We start from the raw sequence: 23293 nt of genomic DNA, 5'->3' as shown, positions 1-23293 counted from the left end.
GCACCAGAGACAGGGCTGGGGCTGTCCCAGGAGCTGCTGCTGTCCTGGAAAGCACCAGAGACAGGGCTGGGGCTGGCCTGGGAGCACTGGGAACAGAGGGTCGATGTTTTCGTGTCCCACCGAAGGGATGGAGCTTGTTCAGGTTAAAGGAGCAGAGGCTCCCCCAGAAAAGGGGAAGGAGCTCAGGAATTGGCTGGTGCTGTCACTTTGGTTAGGACAGAACTCAAATAAGGCTGAAAAGGGCCCCGTGCTAAAGGCTGCACACACCCAGGGACCCCCAAAAGAGCTGGGATGGCAGAGAAAGGCCCAGGTGAGAGACTGACCCATGTCCCAGGAGGGAACAGCTTTGCAGGGAGCACGTTCCTTGTGTTCTCACAAGGAATCAAACCCAGCTTCCCACCTTAGTTCCTCCTAGAGACAGCTGTGACGGTTTCCTCCCAGCACCCTGCAATTCATCCTCAGTCACAGCATCTTTCCTATCACACCTGATCATTTTCCCCCACAGGTGCTAGTGAAATATTCTTCAATATTTGCCTTAACCTCGTTTCTGCTGCCATTTGTTAAAGTTAGAAAGTGGGAATATATTTTGGGCCCAGGGAAAGTGTCCTGCCTTGAGCTGAACGAGAGAGATACACTGAAAATTATGTGCTTTAAAATCCTTTTCCACCAAATTGACTGGACTTTTCATGGATTTTCTGATGTTGGTGTTTCAGGTAATTCAGTTGGTACTGAGTTGAGTACATGTTATTAGTAAATAACTGCTTGCCTTAATACTAATATTTCTTAAACCTGATTTTTGAGATGCTGATTAATTAGTGCCTAATACAGTAGACATCTTAAGTAATTAATTTTGTTATTATGTCTTTTTTGTCTTTAATCCCGACATCTAATTTTCTAACCACTAAAGAATTAATGAAATAAAAGATCGATGTATCAATTTACTCAAGTTATCCAAATATTTATAAAATATTTATTCAAATTTTCTTTTCAGTTAATTGATTCTTAAGCTCTTAATTTTGAAGTCAGAACTTTCTCTGCAAATATTTCCTTTGATCCAACGAAAGTACAGCTCAACCTGCTTGGCCTCCAGGGGAGGTGTTCCCTATCAGATGGAAACCTGAAACTTTACGTTTTCACTTAATTTTATTTAACAAACTGTTTAGTGTTGACCTCAGATCTTTAAAACAAAATCCCAGCACACCAGGTCAGGAAAGGCTGTTTTGCACAGAATGTTACAGAAATTCTGTTACTGCTTCCTTCCAAGAGTTAGAGATACTCTTTGTTTTCATTCCAACAGGGGCTTGGGGGGATTTTAAACAAATATTTCCATGTATAAAGCACATAGTGAAGGGAATGTAACTTGTGCTGTCTTTGAAGCACTGGTACCAAGTTTCTGGGATGCTAAAGCAGCATCCTGGCTGCTTCCATCCTCCCTGTGGCCCATTCCAAGTGCTCCAGCCAGGCAGCAATGGGACCACAGGGATGTCTGGTTTGCCAGGAGTGCCTTCTGCAAGGTTATGGAAAAGAAAAGCAGAGTCCAGGCAGGAGTTAACTCTCTGGATGATCCACGAGGCAAACAGATTTATGAAATAAAAGCTTGTAATGTAGTTTAATCAGATTAGATTTATTTAATAAGTGCACCATGAGGACATTGGTTGATGGCAGCAGCAGCAACGCCCCAGACTTGGTGCAGAGCAGCACAAAGAGATCTGAGGGCTGTTATTCTGCTGAGTCCCTTTTCTTACCACTGATGCTATTCCTGCCTGGAGATGGGGGCTGGAAACTGGGCTGGAGGAGGATCCCCAAGCAGGGCTGGCTGCACACAACAAGAGCCTGGCCCAGTGTCTTGCTCAGTCCCAGGCTGTGGTTGGAGGTGAATTTGAATTTCTATGCCTCATTTCCCATGTGTACAGTGAGGCCAATAATGCTGCCTTTGTCTGTGGGACTGTTTAAAATGTAATGAGATGAGATTTTCAGAAATGGCAAATGGTTTTCAAGGCCATGTGCTGGGATGAAGGCTCTTCAGAGGGGCCTGGGCTCTCCTGCTGGGCAGCGTGGCCTGCTCAGGTTTCCAAGCTGTGTCAGCAAAATGAAGAACCTGAGCAGTGCAGAGACAGCCCAGGGCACATCACTGCTTAAAACTGAAGACTGAAGCTTCTTCTTAGCTTTATAATATTTATAATATGAAATAATAAATTAAAAAATAAAATAATATTAAAATTCAGCAACTGCAAGGTGTCTTTCCAGTTAGCACTGGCTCTTCCAGACATCACATGTGGAGAGGAGAGAAACCTTTGTGAAAACAAGAGACAAGAGGGAAGTTTTCCTTTCATGGGGTTTAATGACTTGGTTTGGTTATTGTTTTGATATTTTCAGCATGAAGTTTTTAACTGTTTGTCTTCCCTGTTCTTCTTTCTGATACTGAACCAAATCCCAGTTCCCTGAGATTGATTGATTCCTGATTGATCATCAGGAAAACCTTTGCTTGAGACCTTTGGAAAAGGCTGCTGCTTCTGTGTATGTTTACACTATTATACAGCTCAAGACCTGCTGCAATAATAATGTGAAGCATACACAAAGCTTTAGCTCTTTCTGTTTCACTTGAGAGTGTTGCACTGCTTGGAAATCTGCTTTGTGTGGTTATTGCTCATTTTTTCCAGTTGGAAATGGTGCCAGTCTGGCCCTGTGGCCCAGCTCAGCCACAGCCATTGGATTGCCAGTGCAGCAGCTCTCCTGGCTGTCTCTGCTTGTCTCTTTTTATTGCAGAGCAAGGCAGGCCAGTCTGCTTTCCATGGACTCAAGACTTTCCCTTCTCCTTCAGCTGGCTTCCCCAGGTCAGTGACTGTGTGCATGTAAACCAGCAGGGCATTCAGAGCTGTTTTTCAGAGCCCACCTGTGCACACAGGTGCCCTGTGTTTAAAATAGGCTCGAAAGCCATCCCCAAACACGAGGTGAAGCTGCTTAATGCAGCTTAAGGGTAAGATGCTTTTGTGCTATGAACTGGAAGAGATTCCAGCCAGTGAAGCTGATGAACAGAACCATCAGCACAAGCAACACCTGAACTCACCTGGGCGTTTTCATCCAACATCCCTTCCTCTCTTCTCTTTCAACTCGTGGAGCTCAGATATCCACAGTGAATTCCTGACAAAGGAGAGGGGATGGATTTCTGTGCTGCTGGGATGTGCCTGTGAGATGAATACTCTCAGCTCTGATCCAAGTGTGGATTCTGTGGCTGCCTCTGGGTGCTCCAGAGCGGCTCCAGTGCCCAAGGAAGGCTCCCTGAGCCCAGCATGCTGTCCTGTGAGTGCCACGTGGCAGCTGCTGTCCCAGGGTACCTGTGTTGTATGGAATGTTTTCATCCCAACAAAAGGACAGGTGATTTCACCGGATGGCAAGATGCAGTTGCAGCACATTAATCCAAGCAGAAATTGTTTCTTGTGAGCCTGGGCTCCTCCTCATGTTGAATTTACAGCTGGTTTTTATTTTTAGTGCCCTGTCTCAGAGGAACCCAGGGAGCTGCAGGTGAACACTCACTGTGCTTATGACCCTTGATATTATTTTTGACATCATTATTTATTAAGGTAGCACTTGGAAGGTGTGTGAAGCCACACAGATCACAGCTCTGGTGTGTCTGCAATGGCAAGATCTTACCTGGAGAGGTGGGGAGCAGCCAGGAGATCCCAGTGCCATGACCTGATGTTCACTCATTCCTCTTGGCTTTTTGGCCAGAGCTCCCTGCCTTGGAAGGTCAGATTTTAAGCCATGTTCCAATGGTAAATGTTACCATTATCCATTCTGGGTCCTTTTGAGACAATGCTGGCAAAACTTTAGATAATTTCCAGTCCCCAAATCAATGGCTATTTCCACACAAATGTCAGTGCTGGTGAGCCAGGAGCTGCCATATTCTGAGAGAGGAAATGTTAATATTTAATGCTGCATTTCGTGGTTAGGTGGGTGAGTTCTCTTAATGACACTGTCTGGAAGAAGCATATCCCAGCCATCAGCTGTAATTCAGCTGTGCTGGGGCTTCCAAATGTCACAGAACACTCACAGATCTCAAGGAAATCAACAATTTTGGAAATTCTGTCTTAAATACTGAATACTTTGGAGAGATTTCTGTTGTTTCTGTCCATGATCATCCTGAGAAAAATCTGATTTTAGGGTGGGCTGGTGCCTTTAACAGGCTGAATTGGTGAGGAGAGATTTTGATAGCAATGAGGGTCTCCACTCCCCCTGGAAGTCACTGGGAATGGTGGGCCTGATTTGCTTTTGGAAAATCCTCTGTTAATTAACTCAATATTTGTACTACTGGCCATGGGCAGGGTGCTTGCACAGACTAAAACTGTTTGCATGGACTAAAACCCACTGGCAACAAAATTTGAGTGGCAGAAATTTGCTGGGGCTACTTTTGTTAGCTGAGGTCGCCGAGGAAAAAAAACCATAAAGGTAAAGTGAGGCATAGGATAAACAGAAATAAAAAGGACCGTGGAAAAAAAATGATCTTTGTCTCAGCATTTGAATGGACTGTATTCATTTATCAAAAGACTTTCTGCTGGTCTTTAATGTTCCTGAAATAATGTGTCTCGTCTTTGAGTGCTCACCGCCAAGAAAATCTGTCAGCCACTCCAGCAATTATCATATCCCAAAGGGAAGCTGGTTAATGATTTCTCTGTGGACAACATGGCCTTTCAGTTTTTGTGCTCTGCCAGAACAATTTCCAACCCAATGAAGCATTTTAGGATTTGGTTGGATTCTTAATACTCAAGGAATATTCTGGACATGGCAGTTTTTCAGTGCCACCTCTTGATCCTGAGCCCGTGCCTTAGAAAATTCAAATATCAAGGTGGGATGCAGGGAGCAGCAAAAGCAACACCCAAAAAGAGGGAAGGTGGCTTTCCCAGCTTCTGGCCAGCAGGGAAATGAAGATTATTGCAATGGCACATGCAACAAATGCAACAAGTTGATGTTTTCCAGGGCTGCAAAATTCTGTAAGCAGTGCTGGGCACAGAGCTCAGCCCAGCCTAAAACCTTGCACTGAGCATCCCTAAAATATATATATATATATATAATAAAATCTGTACAATTTATATAAAATTTATATAGATTTATATAGCATTTATATTTTATATCTAAAATCAGAGTGGTTTGGGTTGGGAGGGACCTTACAGCTCATCCCCACTGAGATCCAGGCTGGAGGTCTCCAAGCCATCCCTTAAATTGGCACAGTGGTTTGTGCCAGGCTTGCTTTGCTCATTTTCACTGGAAAATTGACTCAGTGGAGTTCTGCTTCTGCAAATACCCAAATTTCACTGGGATCCTGCCTTGCATAATAAATCTTGCACCCACTGGAAGTATTAATAATTAATTATTTGCAATAGGAAGGGCCCCAGATTTGGAAGTATTTGCTGTCATTTAGTTTAATAATGTCAATTAAATGGTGGAATATACCGTCTGCATTCTTAATTGTTAAATAATGAGGAAATTCTGGATTTGCAGCAATTATCTCACCTAAGGATGGAAGGCAAATAAAGCAACATAGAGCTTATATTGCCTTGTTTCTAATCCAAATCAAGTTTGATTGTTCAGCCTTGGAAGTAAGTGTGAGAATGAAATGGAATGAAGCACCTTTAGACATTTCATTCATGAGGAGTGGAATCAGAGAATCCCAGAACAGTTTGGGTGGGAAGGAACCTTAAATCCCACCCAATCATCTTTGGTTTGGTACGAGAGACCAGCCCAGAGTCTCAGCAGATCAGCAGACACAGGTGAGGTGTTTGACACCTACCATGAGCCCAAGGGGAAATACAAAGCCCAGAAAAGTGAAATACTGCTGAGTGTGGCCTCCAGTGCCCGTGGAAGGGGAGAGCTTGGAGATGGATGTTCAGCGTGAGGTCGTCTGTATTTTGTGCAGTTATTGTACAAGAGTCAGGTCAGCACAGCAGGAAAACTCAGCCTTTGGGAGTGACCTTTATCAGCTCTGGGACGTTTGGAGGTTTAGTCCTGTCTGCAGGATTTCATTCCTGTCCGGATCCCTGCACAGCCTCTGGCTTTCCCGGCAGATCCTTCGCACCCCTCCGCAGAGCCCGTGCCTGTGGCATCGGAGCAGCTTCCAGGGCTGTGCCAAGGGATGAAGGAGCTGAAGGATTCCAGGCTGTCCCTGAAAGCCACTACCCTCATCTCAGCAATCTGCAGAACGTGTCGACACAATCACTCCAAGGCTTTCCTCTCGCTGGAGCCTGTGCCAACACTCGCCGCAGCTCCGGTGCTGCCTGATCAGCAGTGCTGTGGCAATTAATATTTATAAACCTTAAATAAAACAGCACTTGGGTGTACCTGAGAGACCATCTGTTGGGCTCCAGTCCCCAACCATGCACCTGAGATCAGCAAGGCTGCAACCCTGCTGGCTCCTCGGGGATGATCCCAGGAGGGGAAGGAGGTGGGGCTGTTTCCCTGGAGAGCCCCTGTCTTTGGATTCCTCCCTCCTTCATTTGTTACCAGAGCACATCATCCTCATCCTTCAGGGCCAAGCTGCAGGCTTATTTTTTTCCCCTTTTAGTCTGGAGTCTTTTATTACTGCACTGTGCATTTATTACCGGGCTTTGCTTGGTTGTGACCTTGGCTTTGGTGGTTTTCCACCTTTTGGATACAAATGCCTTGATTTGGGTGTGGTTTATAGGGAGACATGGCTCTGGGATTATTGTTTTTTAAATACACCTCCATTTCTTTCTTTTAGTGGTTTTTTGGTTTTTGTTTTTTTTTTGTATCTCACAATGGTGGTAGCCATTTGGACACAGATGCCTCTCAATTAACAATTAATGTATGCATGTGCAAAGATGCCTATCAATGAATAATGCATGGGAATAAGTAGCCTGGCCACTGGCTTTGGCCCGCACAAACATTGCATATGGATTATCCTGAGGGCCCCAAATCAAACATGAAAAACGTATTATCAGGTGGAGACAGCCACTTTCCACCTATTGTGTGCTGCATTTCTTACCTCTGTGACCAGCCTGGCTCTGCTCCCACGTCCCCGGGGCATCCCAGGCTCGCAGGGTCTGGTGGGTTCTGCCCCAACCATTCCTCTGGGAACGACCTCAGCCCTCCTTGAACCTCGCCTGCCCTGGAGCGGCTCGTTTGGGTGAAACCCCGGGGAATAAGTGCCAGAGGACACCAGGCACGGGAAGCAGGCGCTGCGGAGGGGCTGCAGCGAGAGCCCGGCGGGCGCGGTGGTGCTGAAGGGACAGCGCCGGGGGCCGGGCCGTGCCCGCCGGGGCCCCTCTCTGCCTTGCCTTCATCTCCCCTTCCTTGCCTTCATCTCCCCTCCCTCGCCTTCATCTCCCCTCCCTCGCCTTCATCCCCCTTCCCTTGCCTTCACCTCCTCTCCCTTGCCTTCATCCCCCCTCCGTTGCCTTCATTCCCCCTCCTTTGCCTTCATCTTCCTCTGCCTTGCCTTCATCCCCTCTCCCTTGCCCCCATCCTCCCTCTTCCCCATCTCCTCTCCGCCGCATCTCTCCTCGCCCTCTGTCTCCTCTCTCCTCCCCCCTCTCTCTGCCCCCGTCTGCTCTGCATCCCCCATTTCCCCTTTGCCCCCATGTCCCCTTTGCCCCCTCCCCTCTCCCCCATGTCCCGGTGTCCCCCAGGTCCCCCCGGCCCGGCCGCAGGGTCACTGTCAGCGCGGGCAGGAGCTCGGGGGGCCGCTCTGTCTCCTCCTCTAGAAACCCGTCCTGAGCCGTAGCCGCCTTTGGCTGCCTCCCCCGATCTCCCGCAGGGAGGAACCGGGGTCTCCTGCCACTGCAGAGGCTTAATTGACTCGCAAGGTCACTAATTTCGGCTCCTGGAGGTAAGTCCCGGTTGCCAGCTCGTTTTCTTCTCTCTCCCGGTTCCCACACCCCTCTCCCATCTGTCTCTCTTTCTCATCCTCTCTCCAGTGCCATCCATCAGCCCTTTTTCCCCTGAAGGGGGTCTGCACCGGCGAGGAGCCCCAGGAAGCTGAGTCAGCGTTCTGCTCCCCAGCCCCGCTGCCCCAGCTGCGCTGCCGCTGCTCCCGCCCTCCGGCAAAGTGAGGAACAATGGCATTCCCGGAGCTCTCCACCATTGCTGGGCTGGGGAGGCAGGGGACAGCCCGCCGGGAGCAGGGGAGGGACAGAGGCAGAGCCCCTTTCTGCCCTGCCCGGCCGAGGGGAGCAGCCGGAGGGGAGGAGGAGCCCGGTCCCCATCAGCCTCCTGAACAGCGAGATCCGCACGCCGGGGAAAGGGAGGGGGACAGGGTGGGTGTGATGGGGGCTGCTGCTCCAACCTGATCGAGTCCATTTGCCAGTTCAGCACTCGCATCACTTCCGGAGCACTCCTCAGTTTCTGCTGCAGAGTGAGCTTTTTTTTTTTTTTTTTTTTTTAATTTTTTAATTTTTTTAAATTTTTTTTCTCTCTCTCTCTCTCTCTCCTTTTCCCTCCCTCCCCATCTGGATGCTGGGAACTTGAAGCCTCCTCCCTTTATTGCAGCAGGATCTGCCCCATCCTTGCCTCAACTTTGCGCTGCATCAGACAGAGAGCGAGCCACAGGCTGGCTGGTGCCGATGGGGGCAGGGGACCTGCCGGCCACAGCCCTTTGCAGTTGATGTTGCCGTATCTCTAGGACCCAGATCCGGCTCTTCCCCATCGCTTTTCTTTCCCCCACCTCTTCTCTGTGTGTGTGTGTGTGTGTGTGTGTGTGAGCGTGCAGGATCCTCCTGGTTACCGCTGTTGTTATTCCCCCTCAGCAGGGAGACCCCAGCCATGGCTGAGAGGAAGCAGAACGGGCGGCAGGGCGAGGAAGAAGAAGTGCCGGCCTTCTTCAAAAACCTGGGCTCGGGCAGTCCCAAGCCCCGGCAGAAATTCTGTGGCATGTTCTGCCCTGTGGAAGGCTCCCTGGAGAACAAGACCATCGACTTCGACTCGCTCTCGGTGGGCCGCGGATGTAACAAAGTGGTGGCAAAGCAGAAGGACGTTGCCCACCTGGGTCCGGATGCTCCGTCCGTCTATTCCAAGCAGAGCGGGAAGGGAAGGGAACCATCTGTTGAATTCGGGAGAAAGGTGGAGATCAGGAGTGCCACGGGGAAGGAGGCGCTGCAGAACCTGAATGACAAGGTGGGTGCATATATCCAGAGATATATTTATATATATATATATATATGTAGTGGGGGGTGAACTCGAGCACGCGATAGGCTGCAGAGAGGACGGATCCTCTCCACCTGCAGCCGCTGGCTTTTCTGTGCCCTGCATCCTTGTGGCAGCAGCAGCATCTCCCGCACAGCCTCCCCTCCAGAGCCCGAACGCGTCCGTGTGCGAGAGGGGCGCACACGGACGCGAGAAGAAAGAAGACCCCCCCACCCCCGCACCCACAAACACCCCGCCCTGCCCTCCTATCTGGGGAGAAAAAGCGACTTTTTTTGTTTCGGAGGCGATTCCCCCAGCACGAAGGTAGGGCACTGCCCCACCCAGGCAGGGAATGCAGCTCACGGAGCACAAACGCGATTGTGAGCGAAAGCATCAATGAGCCTCCACCTACCGGGATCAAATCCCTGCAGGTCTCTGCCAGGGGGGACTCCTTGCCCTGCTCCCAGCGGAGAACGGGCACCGGAGTGACCCCTGGCAGCTGCATTTCACTGCCGATTTTCAGCAGGGCTGCTGGCTACAGTGGGGATTTTTGACTCGGGAAGATCTGGGACTTTCACAGCAATGTGGCATCCTCGTAGCAACCCACAACTCCTCCCAGGATTTTAAGAGCGCTGCAGATACTTCTCATTCTCTGGATTTGTCAGGGTGTAATAAAGCCCATCCTCTTCCAGAGGCAAAACCCACTGAACCCACAGATCTGCCTGACCATGCCCACCCTCAATAGATCGATTTAAAGCAGCTGCACTCAGCTGTGAGCCGGGAAATACTCAGTGCACACCTCTGACAATGCTGGCAGAGGCTGGCAGAGCAGAAATGAATGAATGAAGCAGCCACCAGCAGCCTGCTGAACTCCTGGCACAGGGCAGGAGTTTCTCTGAGTATTCTCCTGGTGGGCAGAGAGCAGCCCTTTCTTCTGGAAGCTGTTCCTAGGATGTGCCTTCTGCTTTTTAATTCTGATACGGATGGGGATGCTGGACAGAAGTCTGCCTGGAATTCAGGATATGGGGCTTGTTCACCACTTCCTCCTGCTTTCAGGAAGGTGCACTATAACTGGAGGTAATATAAAAATACCAATTAATAAAATGTATTAGTTATAAAATATAAATTAAGGCTCATCCTCCCCACATCAGCCCCTGCTCAGTGACCTCAGGGCCCCATCCAGCCATACCTCCACACGTGAACCACTGCTGCTCCAAAGAGCTCCCAAAGGCAGGCACAGATTCTTAGAATTCCCACACACCAGCCCCAGTGAGGAGGAGGAGGATGTGCTCCACACTGCTCCAAACCTGGTTTCCCAAACCCAAACAAAAATTTGCCACTACAGATGTCTGAGGTTTGCTCTGATCATGCTGGAGTGTCTACTAATGGAGTAACTTTCCATGATTAATTAGCCTCGTTGGACAAATCAAGGTGCATTTCAAGAATAAAGGGTTTTTTCATCTTGAGGAGTCAAAGGTTCTGCAATTCATGACATTTTAAGAGCTAATTTTGGACAATTTGATGTCCTGTGGGATATAAGTATGAGCAGGATATAGATTAACTCTGAAAAGATCAATTATTTTCTGATTAAATGGTACCAGTATAATAAAAATTTAGAGTACAACATTGTGCAAAAACAGAATCCGCTGAGAATATTAATAACATTTTTTTTTAAAGTGTGGTTTTTGGTTCTATTTTTAAAGATTATTGTCTAAATGTTGACTGAAGGGATGAAATAATGGGATGGTACAAAACATTTATGTTGTTCCTCATTAGCTTTATTTAACACTGATGCCAATGGATCGTGTTGTGAGGGGTGGTGAGCACTGGGGTAAGTGCAGTCTCTTGGGATAAATGTCATGCTATGGATTGGGAATTTATTGCAGGAATGTTTTAGCTTTGGTTTTCCAGCTGACTGCACCCATAGCTTGAATCAATGGTTAAATCCTCAGCAAGTAAAATTGGCTTTATGGGTTTAAAACTCACTCATCCTTTCTGTCACTTATGGAAAAATCTTGTCCTAAACCCCTTTGAAACAGTTAACAAAGCAACATGGACAAGTTATTTTTATATTTTTCTCTGAGATCTCAGCTGTCAAGAGGATAAGAAAGGGGATGTAATTATTCCACATTAAATTGCCATATATTGTTCTGTGGGGCAAGATAAGGGCAATCAAAGCTCTCTGTGTCAGTCCTGCCTGGGACATTGTGTAGCCATCTATCACGTGCTGCCCCTGGGCTGTGCTGCCTCATAATTCAGGGTTAACATCATCTCTGGAGGCACCAGGAAGGCTCGGCCTCAGTTCCAGCAGCGCTTGCAGCTCCGTCTCTGGTGGCCAATTCAACAGATCTGCAGCTCAGCTTGGAGCCAGGCTCTGCTGCTCCCAGCTGCCAGGCCTTGGAGAACTGACTGTGCTTCTGTTTCCCATCTCAACTTTCTCATCTTCCCTCTTTGGGCTGCTCCTGGTTCTGGAGCTGCTGGTTCAGCGTCTGGGCCCTGCTCAGCGCTCCGAGCCCTGACCCCAACACTGGGATGTGCCAAGAGCATCATCTTCAGATGTGGGATTCCTGGAATGAGGCAAGAGGTCCTTGGCCTGGCTCTCAGGAGCTGCTGTGCACCTGCAGGATCATTTTCTGCACTGGAATTTACCCACAGGATGATCCAGGTTGGAAAAGCCCTCCAAAGACCATCAGGTCTGACCTGTGGCTCATCCCCTCCTTGTCCCCAGCCCAGAGCTCTGAGTATCTCCAGGAGTTCCTGGTTCACCTCCAGGGATGGGGATCCAAACCTCCCTGGGCAGTTCCAAGGCCTGATCCCCCTTTTCATGGGGAAATTCCTGATGCTGTGCACCCTGAGCCTCCCCTGGCCCAGCCTGAGGCCGTTCCCTCTCCTCCTGTCCCTGTTCCCTGGGATAAGATCCCAAATCCCCCTGGGCTGTCCCCTCCTGTCAGGGAGTTGTGCAGAGCCAGAAATTTCCCCTGAGCCTCCTTTTCTCCAGGCTGAGCCCTTTCCCAGCTGCCTCAGCCTCTCCTGGGGCTCCAGCCCCTTCCCAGCTCTGTTTCCTGCCCATTAACCCTGCTCTGTAGTCAGTGCAGAAGCTGGAAGGTTCCTGGTCCCAGAGCAGGGGCTGCTGGAGTGGCATCCCAGGGCAATATTCCCCTTTTCCTTACATGAGCAGTCTTGAGACAGAGGCATTCATCTGGGGTTTGGGAAACTTTGGCCACTGATTGCTCGAGCTGGGTCATTTCTCCCAGTGTGCTTCGCAGATTTCCCACATCTTTAATTGCTAGTCCTGTCTCTCTCACCTGTTGACGTTTTTGGGACAGAAACAGCATTTTAGGGAACATCTATGGAGACAAGCAAGGTTTAATTGCAAGATAGATCACAAGGGCTTGAATCTGGTTTGCAGAGAGAGCCTGAGCAGCTGCTCAGACCCCTCAGCACCAGTGCAAGACCTGGGATCCTGGATCTCTCCTTCATTTGTCATCTTGTTGTTACTCCAGTGGTTCAGGTGTTTCCTCTGTGCACCTTCATATCCCTTTTTTGCCTCCCTTAAAACAGTTCCTGGCCCTTTGGGAATCACAGAGCACTGTGTGTAAACTGCTGGTCTAAACCAACAAAGTCTATTGTAACAAATAACAACAGTGAATAAACAGACAGTAGGAGAATGTTTTGATTTTAGAATTGATAGGAGAGGACTCGCTTGCAAAACACTGTCATGAAGCTTGTGACACCACTGGACTTTTTCCTAAAACCTCAAAGCTCTCAGGATCGTGGTTGTTCATTCCTGGAGAGAAATAATGAATAACAGGATGTTGTTGAGAGCTCAAATAATCACAGACTCTGGAACATTAATGGAACTGTTGTCTAAAACAAAAGAGCTGTTCCAGACAGCTGGAAATGCAGTCCTGAGTTTAATTTGTTACAATGCCTGCAATTTTTCTAGCCTCGTTTCTACAATCACTGCTTACAAAATAATCAGAAGGGAGGATGACTTGCATGTTCTCCCAATGGGTCAGGATGGTTTGTGGTATAAAAAAACTAGCAGTGAGGAGCAAAAAATGCCCAAATCCTCTTAACTTCTTCTCAAAGCCATCATTCTGCACAGCTGCTGTCCCATACATCCAATGGGTTTCTTGTGGTTTTAGATGCAGAATTTACTAATACCAGATGCAGAATTTACTAATACCACACTTCCATGCAGGAATGAGTAAGGGGTTTTTGATACAGGGCCAAGGTATTACTTGGGTCAAAGATTTGGTGGGAAAATTAAAATGCTTGGAGCCAGATCTCCCTATTGAGCTTGGAGCAGGTTTTATCTCAAAGGATAAATGCAATTACTGGCACGTGGGAGTGGCAGTGTCACCCTTAGATCATATGAAAAAAAATGTCTGAGGTGTCCTTTTCCCAAGACCCTCAGCTGTTTTAACATAGAATTGCCCTGGACATGATTGAACAGGCCCCATCTGGTTTCAGTAGGTGCTGAGCAGTCATTTAGGGGCTGCCTGAGGTTTTTTACATGCAGGACCATGTCTGACTCCCCTGTCACCCATCTGTCCTGTGGCACATCAGATCTGGGTGCATCTCCTGGGATCTTGTTGTACAGCTGGGAAATGACATTGTCAGCAAAGTTCAGGTGGGGTTAGGGGCACGTGTTCTCGTGAACTCCCTTTGCTTATAAAACAACAGCATTTGGGAGCAGAAAACCACTCAACCCCAAACTTCTTTGCACTTCTGTGTGATTTTCAATGTCCTGTTCTGTTATCCCCTCCCAGAGAGCAGGAGTGAATCTCAGGGTGGGAGAATAAAGGTCAAAATTCCATTTTTCCCCCAAGTCATGATCATCCTGCACCTCAGAGGAAGGCAAAGCTGGCTGGCACAAGCAGCGACAGCAGTGGCAGAGAGCCTGATGCTTTGCCCTGTTGGTTTTTGGGGAAGGAGAAGGGATTATAGTGGTAAAAAACTGTACAATCACTGAAACTGCCATTTCTTAGTCCTACCCGTGGATCCCATGGACCTGGGGGTGCCAGAGGATGAAAGGGAGAGGCAGTGACAGCGAGGCCTGAATGTCCCATGCCTTTGTTCCAGAAATTCTGCATTTAGCTGTGGTGCAGGTCAGGGCAGGATGTGACTGAGTGCTTTGGAGAGAACAGCACATTTTTTCTGTGAATTGTACAGCCCCTGACAGAGCAACACCTGTCTAGAACCCAGAAGAGAGCCTGGCTCATTCCCAGGCCCATGATGGGGAATTAACTCTGCCAGGATTGTTTAAGGACAATTCACATCATGGTGCTCAGGACATTTCCTCCAAGAAGCACACTCCAACACTAACAGCCTTCTTAAAATGCTATTTTGGAGCCTCCTGAAGGGTTCTCTGGATATTAAGAGAAAGCAAATCAATTGGAAGGTTAATTTTAATTTGCAGATCGAATGTACATTTCGACTGACCTGTTCATGTGGCTAGAAACTGAATCTTACCCTGATAAAATGTGATAGTGGGTATGGAAAAAAAATAAAAATCAGGCTGTTTCTCTGAGAAGCTGTGTGATTTTTACCTCCTCATAGTAATGTTTGACCCCACCCATGGTCAATTCTATGCCATGACTCTTAATTTGAATTTTCTTCTGTAAGATAATAAGAGATGCTCATTGTCAAGTACAAGTCCCCTCAGTAATTTAATTTACAGTGATTAATAAAGGACAGTTCTTTCATCATTTTTTGGGAAGGACAGATGTAACTCCTCCTGCCATGTATCAGCCTGGATTTAATCCTCCCTACACTTCCTAAGATGCAGGAGATTCCTGGATCCATAGAAAACTCCTTTAAAATCACTGAGAGTTGGAGCTGATGCAACAATTGGCATTGGCAAGACCATGACAGAAAATTAGAGCCTGGTGGGTGAACTCCTGAAAGCTCTTTTGGCCCAGTTTACTTAAATCCATCTCCAATCTCTCTTTTCATTAAGTTTTAAAATGGATATTTCCATTTGCAGGTTTTTGAATTTCATGGCAAGATGCCATTGTGGACACACCTTTAAGTATGCATTAGGAGGAGAAGCAATTTGGGCGTTGCAGAAATTCTGTGGGCTTTGTTGCCATTACACTAAAATTCCACAGAGGAAGCAACTCTTTTTAATGCTTCTTTTCCCAGCCATCCAGTAACTCCACAGTGGGAATAAAATTCTTTTCCAAGTGCTTTATGGTTGTTCACAGAATCTGTGAGTTAAGATGCAGAGCTGATGTAAATTGATTTCCACTGATGCCTGTGCTGATTTATTTCAGCATAGATTTATTTTGATGATTTTAGCATAGAGATTCTCATATTCCTGTGCCATTTTCCCTCTGGACCTTTGCAGGATATAAATTTAGACATATATATGTTCCTTTAACATGAAAGAAGTTTTTGCTGCCAAGAACCTCACAAGAAGTGCTGCAGCAGCTGGCCAGGAAGGGCTGAGGATGATCCTGGCCAATATTCCCCCAAATACCTGAAGCCTGAGCATGGCTCAGGGACACTCTTTATTAGCATTGATTAGGCAGTGCTCATTAATGTGACACCTTTAATTTTAGCCTGTTCAGCCCCATGTGTGCATTAACAGACCTGTAGAAGACAAAGTGCACCAGCACTATCCAGAAATCCCATCACTTCCCACAATATCCTGGCACTGCTGTGGGGCAGCGGGGCCGGATCCAGCCCTGCCAGGATTTTAGGAGGGAGTGCAATTCTCTTCTCTTAACAAAGGACCCAACTCCTGCCCCTGATGTTTCATAGTTACTTTTCTTCATTTAACTTGTGAGGGAATTTATGCAGAAATAGAGATTTACCAGAGGAATTACTCAGAGAATCATGGAATGGTTTGGGTTGGAAAGAACCTTAAAGCTCATCCAGTTCCAAACCCCTGCCAAGGGCAGGGACATCTTCCACTGGACCAGATTGCTCCAAGCTCTATCAGAACCAACCAAAAAGATGCACCTCAGTAATTCCAGGCTGTTCCCCACTTGTTCTCATCCCAACATTGTCCATTAGCTCTTCTCCTTTCCTGATCACCTCCCCTCATATGAGATTATACAACAGGTGATTTCCACTCCTCACCTTTGTTTAGCAAGGCTAAATAAGCCAGTTTGCAACTATAGTAATTTTAAAATAACATATTTTGACAACCTTTTAGTTCATTGCTAAAAGCAAATGGGCATGCTGATGTGGTGTGATGGAGCTAAGGGACATGCTTGGGAGCTCAATTCTGGTCTGAAATCATGCAAGTTTTAAAAATCTGGTGCTGTGTAGATGTTGCATCTTCAACAACTGTGGTTTTCCAGCCCTTTAATCTCTGAATTTATTTAATTCTGTGCTACTTAGGTTCTTGCAGCAAGGTGATGAGAAAGACAAGCTAAGTGTCACCTGAAGATTGGTTATTGCTTTCTGAGCCTAGTCACTGCTGGATCCAAGTTATGGAATATGTGATTATGGAACACTCAGCGTTCAAGAACTGCTGCTCTGAATTAAGACCATGATGCAGTAGGAAGCTTTTTGAAAATAATAATAATAATAAAAAATTGAGATAGGTGTGTTTGGGCAGCTGAGATGGGCTCTAGGTGTGGTGGTGATCTGCTGCCCAAGGCCTGGGTGCCAGCTCCCAATCTTGGGCAGTGTGTGATTCCTCTCTGCTACTCTCCTACATGCAAAAAAAGGCATGGAACCATTCAGATATGAAACTGAGGAGGAAAACGAGCATCAAAGAGAAAAAAAAATGGAACAGTTGTGCTGTCTAAATTTAGAGACCTGATGTAGATTCTTGCTGCCATATTCTGAGTAAAATATGCTAAGGTTTCAAAACTTTTCAAGCACACCAACAGAGGCTCAGGATAACTCATTCAGGGTTGTCTATTCTAATCATGAAATCAAAATAAACCCTACAGGCTGACAAATTAATCGCTTTGCCACTGTCATAATGAACCACTTTTTCATTTGTTGTTAATTGGATATTAACTGATTGACATATCAGCTCTTTAAGTGTTGTGTGATATTCTACCTATACCCAGGAAAAAAACCCTTCACTATTTTCCTTAGAGCTTCCTGTGAAGTAATGAACACAAAAGGTCCTGGTAGGAGGCTGTTTGAACAGATGTTGTCTTTATAATGGTTTATTGCTCTCCTAGACCAAAGGTTTCATTTCTTACTGGCTGTGCAAAGTGTGTTTGGGTATGTAGACATCATAATTCCGTGGCAGGCAAAGATGCAGTTTGTGTGGTGTGAAATTCATCATGAGTGAGGGAAGAAGGTAAGTTTTTGATTGTTCATTATCAGTTATAACCTTCAAGCAGAAGTGAATTTGTGGCACTGAGTTCTCCGAAAAGTGTGTTGTACCTTACCCCAGCACAGCTGATGTCAGAGGGACCTGCCTGGCCACGGATCCCTTCCCTGCACTGGGACAAGTGCACTGTGAACACTGAGGAGATATTTACGCCATTTAATGCATTTCTTTCCTTGAAGTACCAGCTTATGGAGTTCAGGGAGTGAGAAATTTGACTCCAAGTGTGACTGAAACATGGAGCACGGAGTTGGCAGCACTGGAGTAGTAAGGAATGGCCCGAGGGACCGGAGAGGACCCCCACGCCCGGGTGCGTAGCTCTGAGCCCACATTTCCCTGGCACTAAAGCTTCAGGTTAGTGACCACAGGTGTCTGCGGGGGGTGGATCCGGGCTGGATTTTCTGGACGAGGCGTGGGAGAAGGCAGACTGGGAAAACAAAGGGTCGGGAGCGCCTTCAAATCTTCATTTCCCGGCTCCTCTCTCCCCACCCCCGTCCCCCTCCCCAATTTGTTAACCGGGAGCGCCAGGAAGGGTGGGGTGAGGACAAAGAAGATGGAAAGCAGCGAGTTCCCCACCGGGCATCCCCCGGGAATGGGGGGGTCGCTCCCGCTCCTCCCGGGATGGAATGCTGCCCCGGCGGGGGACGCATGGGGCTGTCCGTACCCCCAGGGATGGAGGGATCATTCCCGTTCCTCCCGGGGATCTCACAGCCCCGGCGGGGAATAAAACGGGCTGTTCGCATCCCCCGAAGGGCTCGTTCCGCAGAGCCCCGCCCAGCGCTGCGGCTTCACTAACCCGGGGCCCCCGGGAAGCGTTTCGGTGGGAGCGGGGGGCCGGGCGGGCGGCGCCTGGCGCATCCCGATGGATTCCAGTCCGTGTATCCCGAGATATCCCGAGGTATCCCGAGATATCCCGAGGTATCCCGAGATATCCCGAGGTATCCCGAGGTATCCCAGTCTATCCCGAGGTATCCCAGTCTATCCCGAGGTATCCCAGTCTATCCCGAGGTATCCCAGTCTATCCCGACGCCGCAGCTCCGCGTCCCTGCTCCCGCTCCCCGCCGCCTGCACCGCGCAGCCCCGCCCACCGCTCATTTGCATTCCGGCGCGTCTCCCGCTCTCCCATTGGTCCTCGCCCGCCGCTGATTTGCATCTCCTTGGGCTCTCAGCCAATGGCGCGGCGCAGCGGGCGGGCGGGGCCCGGGAGCGGCGAGGGCCGCATGCGCAGTTCCCGCCCCGCGGCCGCTCCGGGCTGGGCCGGGCTTGGCTGGGCTGGGCTGGGCCGGGCTTTGCCGGGGCTGGGCCGGGCTTTGCCGGGGCTGGGCCGGGCTGGGCCGGGCTCCGGGCACAGGGAAGAAAGGGAGACGCGCGGGGCTGGCTGCCTCTCCCGTTCCTGCCATTGCGGAGAGCACGGATCGCCTCCCGCGCCGCGCCCCCCCCCGCTCCCCTTCCCTGGGATCGCAGTGATTTGGCCTCGGGGGATTTATTTTTGTTCTGGGTTTTTTGTTTTTTTGGTGGTTTTTTTTTTTTTGGTGTGTGGTTTTTTTTTATTTTTTTTTTTTTTAATCTACACACTGGTGAAGGGGAGGTCGCAGTTGCTGCGCGGGAGACAATAGCGGTGCAGCAGCCGCCGCGCTTCTCTTAAAGAAAAAAAAAATAGCATTATTGAATAAATACATCGGGGCTTGATTTCCCAAGATGTCTTATCAGGGGAAGAAAAATATTCCGCGGATCACGGTGAGTGGAGCGCAGGGGAATAGCGGCGGGGAAGGGGGAGGGGTGCGCGGGGATGGAGCCCTTTGTGTGCCGGAGCGATGCGGGGCTGGGGCAGGATAATGGGATCAGGGATAATGCGGCGCTTCCTGTGCTGCAGCGCCGGGGGGGCCGGGGTCGGTGGGGCTGAGCCCCGGCCGGGGGCGGATTCAGCGGCATCGCCCCGCGGCAGCGCAGCGCCGGCCCCGGCGGGGAACGGGGACCCGGCGGGGGCTCGGCAGCCTCCGGCTGTGCCCGGGGAGGGCTCCCTTCCCTGGGGCTGTGTCCGGGGAGGGCTCCCTGCCCCGGGGCTGTGCCCGGAGGAGCTCTCCCTGCCCCGGGGCTGTGCCCGGAGGGGCTCTCCCAGCCCCGGGGCTGTGCCCGGAGGGGCTCTCCCTGCCCCGGGGCTGTGCCCGGAGGGGCTCTCCCTGCCCCGGGGCTGTGCCCGGAGGGGCTCTCCCTGCCCCGGGGCTGTGCCCGGAGGAGCTCTCCCTGCCCTGGGGCTGTGTCCGGGAGGGGCTCGGTGCCTGCCCGGGGGCTCCATCCCCGCCCGCCCCAGCCCGGCGAAGGGCGGCTCCGGGCGGGGGGATCAGCTCGGGACCCCAATCCCCGCAGGGATGGCGCTGGGGATTTTCCAGGATCGCTTTTTCTTCGCCAGGAAGCTTCTGGCAAGGCGCAGGTTTCGGTGCGGTCCTGGGGGAGCAGGGAAGGAGCCGTTATATAAAGCCCTGCCTCGGTCTCCTTGTTGTGGGAGCCGATTTAGGGCAGGTATTGCAGATCCAAGGGTACCAACTTTTGGTTACGTAAGATTTCCTCGCCTAACGGGCTGCTGGAGCCGCTTATTTTTTTTTTGGACACGGGAAATTTTCATCCTTGGCTGCGGTTCCTCACCTTCCCCACGGACACACCCTTCCCCGTCCTCCTTCCTCATCCTCGGGGGCAGGAAAAGGAGCTCTGAAACGGGGCTTTGACGTGTTTGGTTTGGGCAGGAGTGGCTGATTGTACAATTGCAATGCTTGAGGAAGGCAGGGGATGTGCAAAATTGTTATTAATAATTGGAGCATCCTTCTGTTTTTTAATTATTTTTTCTCTGCGGAGGGGAGTCAGTTTCCCACGAGAGTCCAGTGGTAAAGAGTTTAAAAAGCTGCCTCTGTTTAAAGGGCGATGGAGGTTCCTGCTGAATCCCTGTCATGGCCCAGGAGTAGCATGACGCATTTTTCTTCTGGCTGATGGCTCTGATTTATGTTCTGTGCAGCCAATCCTCCTGCAAAGGGGTAGGAAAAATCAGATTCTGCTTCTGTTTGCTGTTGTGCAAACCTGGGATTATCAGCCGAGGCTAATGCTGGAAAAAGGAGGATAATGGATGTGTGGCTGCCCTGATTCTGCGGCTGAATAGACACAGATTTGATGGCAGGCCCTCGCAGGGATGCGAGCTGCCTGTGCTTTTGTCTCCAAGGTGGTTGAGATGAGTAGGAGGATTTGTCCTGATCTCAGAGCCCTCTCAAGAGCCCAGCAGCAGCCCTGGCTACTGCCAGAAACACCATTAAAATGCGCAAGGCTGCGTTTTTGTGGCCACTTTACATATATTTCTTCCCTTCTCCTTCCCTAATTGATGCCCGGTGTGTGAGGACTTGGGCTGTTGGTGACATCCATGGCCAGGCTTTCCCATTTTAATGGCACAAGGAGCCTGCACTGGAGGTGGGCACCAATGCTGCCGTGCTGCTGGAAATGGTAAACATGTAGGACAGTTTGCTGGAGAGGCTGCCATTGAACGATAAGTGGGTTTTTCACACCCCACATTAATTCACTCAGGCTTATTGGCATTTGCAGCATCTCCTAAATTTAAATTTTGGGGGTTTCTTTGTATTTGAAACCGGTGGCGTTATGCAGGGGAACTCTCCATTGCAGCAGGATGAGGAAGGAGAAGGAGGACAGGAGGGAGATGCATTTCACATCTCCTAGATGTTAAGCAGTGATATAAAAGATGGATATAATGGTATAAATCAGTATCTGATGCAATCCACGGAGCCCTCTTGGTGTTAAAAGAGCCGTTCCAGTTTTGAATTGGGTGCTCCAATTCATCAGTTTTATTACGAGGAATTTGGGAAAATGCCTGATTGCTGCTTCTGTTTGACCAGTGGAGTTGGCACCTCAAAATCAGGGCCCTGTCACTGGTTTATATGTATTTTTCTGTAAGTCCATAACTCGGAGTTAAAAGTCCAGCTTTGGATTTGGCCCAGCCTTTGCTGTGCTGCTATCGCTTTGTTCTCTTCCAGAGGTGTTTTTGTGAGGAGGGAGAGAAGAATCAGAGTAAGTACAAGCGCAGATCTGAGGGCCAAAGGTGTGGTTTAAACCAAAGACTCACAGCATGTATATGTGCTTTGCTTTAAATATTCATCTGCTCAAAAAATGCATCTGTGATGGGGATGTCGCAGCCACTTTTAGCTCTCCTCCCCATCAGAGCTCTGCAGTGGGTTTCACTCTTGTTTATGACTACTGAAAGAAAACCAAACTAAAACCCAAAAACCAACATTTGTTTTTGACCTAAAATCTTGCAGAAGCAAGCTGTAACCTGGGCTGGAATAAAATCATGCTGCCTGATAGCTGCCTTTTTATAATTACCTTCCTGTTCCTGCCAAACTGTCTTCTAATTTGAGGGAATATTAATAACCATTTTGTATCTCCTTCCCTTAACCCCGATTTGCTAAATAGGTGCATATTTCCATCTGGTTCTGCAGTGGTGCTCTGGATCCACTGCATCCAAACATCACTGAATTGGACCAAAGAGTTTGTTTGTGTTGTGTAACCCCTGGCAACAGACTTTTGGGCCATTTCCCTGACAGCAGTTGACTCACGTTGAGCCAAGCAGTGACTCCACTGTGTGGGTGCATATAGGAAATTCTGCGTACAACCAAGGCAGAAAAAAATAAGTGCTGTGGTTCTGACACACCCCTCCAAGTGTTATTTAGTGCTGTAGGTGATGGTGGCAGGCTTCAGGTAGGAGTGAGGCTGCCAGAGTCGACAAGACTGCTGGAGCCCACCTCTATCCTCATTCTAATTTTTTTTATTTTTTTTTTATTTTTGATCATTAGTGATGAAAGGCCTTGCTGATGAAATAAAGCATTTTATCTTTCCAGTTGAAAGTGCAGCAGTTGACTCGTGTTTTGATGTGTGCTGGTGAATAATGCAGAGGTTGTTGCCTTCCCTCCTCTTTCATCTCTGGAGTGACACTGCAGACTGTCAGGTCTCCCACTGAATAATTGTGTCTTGTGTTGTGCTTCTTTTGTTGTAGAGCGATCGTCTTTTGATCAAAGGTGGTAAAATAGTTAATGACGACCAGTCCTTCTATGCAGACATTTACATGGAGGATGGGTTGATAAAGTAAGTGAAGCCTCGTGGTGGGATTGGGGATATACAGAAATGCACTGCAGATTGGCTGGAATAGCTTAATCTCAGCTCTATTAAATTGCAGTGAAAAATGAATATTTCCACTGGTGTCTAGTGAAGGAGCTTTAAAAGCAGGGTGTTGAATAAATAAACAACTGGGCCCAAACCCTGCTGGCTCCAAGGAGGTACTTACATGTGCTTAATTTCAGCCATGTGAGCAGCCCCATGCTGAGATGACACATGTGTTTGAAGTTATCTGTGCTGTAAAGTTTCACTGAGTTATGACTTCAGATATTTTGAATCCAGAGTTCAGCATCCTAACAACAGTTAATTCTCTTTTAGTCTTGGAGACTGGACTTAGGTGACCTCTGGAAGTCTCTTGCAGTGCTGACTTCTCTGGGTCTGTGATGCAAGGATCACTCCAACGCCCCCTCAAGTGAAAAAGGACCCTGTAGTGGAAGAGGTTCAGACCTCTTTCTGTGTTTTCAGGCCTGAAACATGTGTTCCTGGCACATTAAATGTGTTACAGATTTCTTTGGAAAATTATTCCTAGGAAAAAACAGACAAGCCAGAGGTTACAAACAAGGAATTTTCCTGTTCTGGCTAAACAGCCAGCACATGTGCTTTCTTAATCAAGGTTAAAAGTTAAAGGAGCCAGCTAGAGACAGCTAATTAATTGCATCCACTACTGCACTGCTAAAAATAGGTCTGTGA

The 23293-nt window shown here is 48.8% G+C and overlaps 1 protein-coding gene across 4 annotated transcripts in view; it reads left to right on the top strand.

The window, feature by feature from the left end:
- The first annotated feature begins 8280 nt into the window (after positions 1-8280).
- DPYSL2 (dihydropyrimidinase like 2) overlaps positions 8281-23293 on the top strand; it is a 54819-nt gene continuing 39806 nt past the window's right edge. The window contains exons 1-3 of one of the 4 annotated variants that reach the window (XM_015648862.1): positions 8281-8365; positions 8760-9123; positions 22485-22573. In XM_015648862.1, the coding sequence (XP_015504348.1) occupies positions 8773-9123; positions 22485-22573 (440 nt within the window). In that variant the 5' untranslated portion in view covers positions 8281-8365; positions 8760-8772. Of the gene's footprint in view, positions 8366-8561; positions 9124-18769; positions 19178-22484; positions 22574-23293 lie in introns of those variants that run through there. The other 3 variants (XM_015648861.1, XM_033519433.1, XM_015648863.2) reach the window with 3 other exon arrangements.

Source organism: Parus major, chromosome 22 (genome assembly GCF_001522545.3).
Source record: "Parus major isolate Abel chromosome 22, Parus_major1.1, whole genome shotgun sequence".
NCBI classification, from domain to species: Eukaryota; Metazoa; Chordata; class Aves; order Passeriformes; family Paridae; genus Parus; species Parus major.
The sequence above is the reverse complement of the archived record's forward strand: the minus strand, read 5'-3'. Positions and strand labels throughout refer to the sequence as shown.